This window comes from Panthera onca, chromosome B3 (genome assembly GCF_046562875.1).
Source record: "Panthera onca isolate mPanOnc1 chromosome B3, mPanOnc1 haplotype 2, whole genome shotgun sequence".
NCBI lineage: Eukaryota > Metazoa > Chordata > Mammalia > Carnivora > Felidae > Panthera > Panthera onca.
In genome coordinates this window covers 70034603-70039799 of record NC_138344.1, presented here as the reverse complement: position 1 = coordinate 70039799, position 5197 = coordinate 70034603, and the positions used below count along the sequence as shown (strand labels likewise).

The 5197-nt window shown below is 37.9% G+C and overlaps 1 protein-coding gene across 1 annotated transcript; it reads left to right on the top strand.

The window, feature by feature from the left end:
* The first annotated feature begins 513 nt into the window (after window positions 1–513).
* On the top strand, window positions 514–1449 carry LOC144616547 (olfactory receptor 4F15-like). Its single transcript, XM_078447696.2, has one exon. It carries the CDS (start codon window positions 514–516, stop codon window positions 1447–1449), a length of 936 nt encoding a protein of 311 aa, XP_078303822.2.
* Window positions 1450–5197: the final 3748 nt, after the last annotated feature.

Sequence of the window (5197 nt, the reverse complement as noted above, 5' to 3'; positions counted from 1 at the left end):
TATTTGACATAGAGGTCCATGCATGCACCATGAAAATAATGTGTCTTGAACAAAGCATTTCAATTTGGACACCTGACTTGCATGATAAATTGTACAAAAAAAAACCCACAGATGAGGTGAAGCAAGGTGAAACTTATTCAACAGTCTCAGCTTGATGATCTCTATTTGAACAGTGAGGTAAAATATCTAGCTGACAAGAATTTGCTAGTATGAAAGCAATGTGAAGGTGACAGAAATGTTTGAGATTTTTCGGTTGTGGAAATACCTAGTTAAGTGGTCAGGGGAAATGTCTTGAAATCTCTAACAGGAAAACAAAATGTCTGATAATGGAATAAGAAGGGAAAAATAGTAATTCTGTTTTCTTTGTATTTCTTTTCCAATTAAATTATTTCTAACTCTAGGATATGAATAAACTAGTAGGATAAATAGGAAACTACATTTGTACCACTGATTCTCACTTTTCTTCATGTTTTATCCTCAGGCGATTTGAAATCACCTCTTCTGTCCAAGTCAATGAATGGACTAAATGAATCTGTTGTTTCTGAGTTTATGTTGTTGGGACTCGCTAGTTCTTGGGAAACTAAAGTTTTTCTCATGTTGATATTTTCCTTGATTTATTTGGGGATCATCCTGGGAAATCTTTTCATTTTCTTTTTGGTAATTTTTGATTCTCATTTACATTCTCCTATGTACTTCCTGCTGGCCAACCTATCCCTCATTGATGTGGGGCTTTCCTCTACCACAGTTCCAAAGATGATTACAGACCTTCTAAATGAGTATAAGATAATTTCTTTCCAAAGTTGTATGACACAGATATGCTTCATCCACATCATGGGAGGAGTGGAGATGGTGTTACTCATCGCCATGGCATTTGACAGGTACACAGCAATCTGTAATCCTCTTCACTACTTGAACATCATGAACCCTAAAATATGTGTTTCTTTTGTAATTGCTGGCTGGGTCATTGGGGTGATCCATGCTATGTCCCAGTTTGCTTTCATTATAAACTTGCCCTTTTGCGGTCCTAATAAAGTAGACAGCTTTTACTGTGACTTTCCCAGGATCATAAAACTTGCATGCACAGATGGAGCCAAGTTTGAGTTTATTATTGCTGCCAACAGTGGCTTCATGAGCATGGGCACCTTCTTCCTGCTAATCCTTTCCTATATCTTCATTTTGGTCACTGTCTGGAAACGTTCTTCAGGAGACTTATCCAAAGCATTTGTCACTCTGTCAGCTCACATCACTGTGGTGGTTCTATTTTTCACTCCATGCATGTTTCTCTATGTATGGCCTTTCCCCACATCATCAATTGATAAATACCTATTCATTGTTGACTTTGCTATCACCCCTGTCTTGAATCCTGCCATCTATACATTACGGAACAAAGACATAAAGATATCAATAAAAAGATTGAGCAAATGGGGACATTATGTCAAATTCTGCTGACTCAATCTGGCTTTGGAGCTCTAAAACTATACATCCATCAACCTATTGGATATTTTCACTTAGGTTTCTGATACGTGCCACATCTGGAGCTGGACATAACAGCTATGTCACTGAATAGATTTCTACTACTTCTGTAAAGCATTTACTCATCACACTTACTACCATGGGAATTGTGAATCCACTATGATATGGGTTATTTTATCAGACAGCATTACTATCTACTAAATATTTATAATTGAAATTATGATCATTTTTACAATAGAAAGATATAATTACATCTCTTCTGCTTCCCACAGGTTTGCAAATGAACTGCCAACTAGCTCTGGAGAATGTTAGGAATCATTATATCAAATATATGTGAGACTAGTAATTCTATGTAGTTTACTCAGTTTGTACTCCTTGAGAAGATCCAAAGTCAAAATTTGATTATAATTTATTTGAAAGCTGATTTTTGGAAACAACATCATTAATGAATTGGAAAGTGAGACGGAGACATGAAGGATGTTTATGTTGATAAATGTAATGGATTCGAGCCTATCATGGTCCTCTGGGGGACTCTATAAACTGTGGCTTAGAAATGTCCTAATTTAAGGTAAAGGAAGCTAGAGTACTTTTTAATTTTCATAGAGTGCATTAACTTCTTGGTATGTCCACTCTTCCCCATATATAATACTGTGCATTATAGGAATATGTCAGGTAGACTTTCAGATGCTGGCAGTAGAGAACCACCTCCATGTTTGGTAACAAATGCCAAGGTATATCCCACTTTTCAAAGATACTTGATCTGTACTAAACATCACTTCATCCTGCTATAGATTTTTAAAGCAGCAACTGGATAAGATAATTCTGGGTTGAAAAATCACTATTTTAAAAGTCATTATGGATTTTCACTCAGCTCATGCTTATTGACCTCATGTTATTTGGTCTCTACTAAGGCCTAGCAACTAGCCAGAAATGTTTGTTTTCTTTTTTTTTTTTCTTTCTTTCTTTCTTTCTTTCTTTCTTTCTTTCTTCCCTTTTCTTTTCTTTTTCTTTATTTATTTTCCTTTCTTTTTTGTTTTTAAATTATTTTATTGAATTATAGTTAATATACAGTGTTATATTAGTTTCAGGTGTACAATACGATTGAACATTTCTGTGCATTACTCAGTGCTTACCACTACAAAGTAGCTACCATCTGTCAGCAAATAATATTATTACCATCTTATTTACTATATTCCTGATGCTGTGCTTTTCATTTCTGTGACTTATTTATTTTATAACTGAGTTTGTACCTCTTAATCCTCTTTATTTATTTCACCTATCCTCCCATCAACCTCCCCTCTGGCAACTATCACTTTATACTCTGTATTTAAGAGGTTTTTTTTTTTAATCTCTCTTTTTTTCTTTGCTCATTTATTTCTTAAATTCCACATATGATGAAATCAGATGTTTTTCCTTCTCTGACTTATTTAATCCATTGTACTCTCTAGGTCCATCCATGTTGTTGCAAATGGGAACATCTTATTCCTTTTATGACTGATTAATATTCCATTGTGTATATATACCATATATTTATCCATTCATCTATTGATGGACATGGGTTGCTTCCATATCTTGGCTATTATAAATAATGTAACAAGAAAAGGGGAGCATGTATATTTTCAAATTAGTGTTGCATAAATGTTTTCTTATTATAAGAAAGCTAAAGAGGACGGAAGAATATTTTAAATCATAAAGATCTGTACTAAGATCACCCATACGGGCTAACAAATTCTCCATGTAGTATCCATATGTGACTCAGTAACTTCAAATATCACTGTTTCTACCCTAGACCACTGGTCTCCTAGAAATTATCCCAAAGGGACAGGTCCATGAATTGGGGGAAAATATGTTTCCCACTTTCTGGCATACATGTGACTTACAAAAGTGTCTATAACTTTGCCACTTCCTTCTCATCTGGTCCAACAGCATTATATCATTACTGTAATGGACATGGATTATGTTCTCTGGAATAGAAAACTAGAGAGTTGATAAAGCCCTGAGGCAGAATAGTGAATGTATGTTGCTGTATCTGCCAGAAGAAAAAAATGCTTCTGAAAATTTTTGCTAATAACCACCCCCCAGGGAAGACGGTAGAGTAGGAGGACCCTAAACTCACCTTGTCCCATGGATACAATTAGATAACACTTACATAAGAGTAAACAACTCAGAAAAGGACCCAAAGACTGGACAAACATATTTTACAACTGAAGGTAGAGAGAGGCCATGTTGAAGAGGTTAGGAAGGGTGAAGACTCAGTGGGAACCTAAACCCTCAGATTTGACCACTAGAGTGAAGGAACTGGGAGTGTGAGAGGAGCAAGAAACAGACTACTTATACCAGGGAGCCTACAAAAAGAAGAGAAATCCCCATACCCTATGACTTTGAAAATCAAAGGGACCAGATTTCATGAGTGCTTACAACCTACAGGACTTAGAACCTGGAACTTTAAAAATCAGCACACTCTGCTCTGAGAGAGCCCAGAGGGTGCTAAGAATCTGACCCACTGACCTTAAAGGGACAGCACAGAGAATAGCTCACAGAGATACAGCTTGGAAGCAACAGTTTAAAAAAGGTGCCTGGAGTTTATGGGAGGAAGAGTCGGTTACTAATCTCACAGTTCTCTGAGGGACTTCTTTAGGAATAAAGGAGATGGTAGGTGCCATTTCTGTCCTCCTCCCCCTCTTCATAAATACATAGCCACCTGTGGGAACCAGCACTACTCCAGCACTCACTACCTAACTTGCTTACAGTACGCCCCAACCTCTTGAGCCAGGCCTGTCTTAGTACCGATGCTGTGGACTCCCTCCCCCAGAAGATGTGTACAAACTTTGCCAACACTGCACCTCTCCGCCTCCCACGTAAGATGCCCACACCTTTTAAAACTGCACCTCCAGCCTGCACGTGCTTTACTGAATTACTGAACAGCTTGGCTGGCCCAGTTTCTACAGCAGCCTCCTCCATATGGAGGAGGAACTGCACACACAGCTTACAGCATCATGCTCCCACCCTGCCAGCCAGTCTCTGCAGCAGGTGTGTGTTCGCTGTGGAGGAGGGCCAGCATCACTTAGTTAAAAGTTTTAAGTGCAGGGGTGCCTGGGTGGCTCAGTCGGTTGAGTGTCCGACTTTGGCTCAGGTTATGATCTCGCGGTCTGTGAGTTTGAGCCCTGCGTCTGGCTCTGTGCTAACAGCTCGAAGCCTGGAAACTCCTTCACATTCTGTGTCTCCCTCTCTCTCTGCCCTTCCCCCACTCATGCTCTGTCTCTCTCTCTCTCTCTCTTTCTCTCTCTGTGTCAAAAATAAACATTAAAAAAAATTTTAAGTTCAATACACTACTTTCATGGGCAAGAGATGAAGGTGACTTTCCCAATACACAGAAACAGATACAGAGTGACGGAAAAAAATGAAGAGTCAAAGGAAAAAGTCACAAATGAAAAGTAGGACAAAACCACAGCAAAAGACCTAAATGAAACAGATATAACATGCCTGATAGAGCATTTGAGGTAATGATCATAAGGATAATCAATTGACTTGAGAAGTGAGTGAAGGATATCAGTGAGACCCTTAAGAGATAGAAAATGTGAAAAAGAACCAATTACAGATGAGGAACACGATATATGACATTTAAAATACACTTGATAGAATAAATAGCAGATTGGAAGAAATGGAAGAATTAATTAATAACTAGAACAGAGTAATGGAAAGAATCAAACTGAACAAATGATAG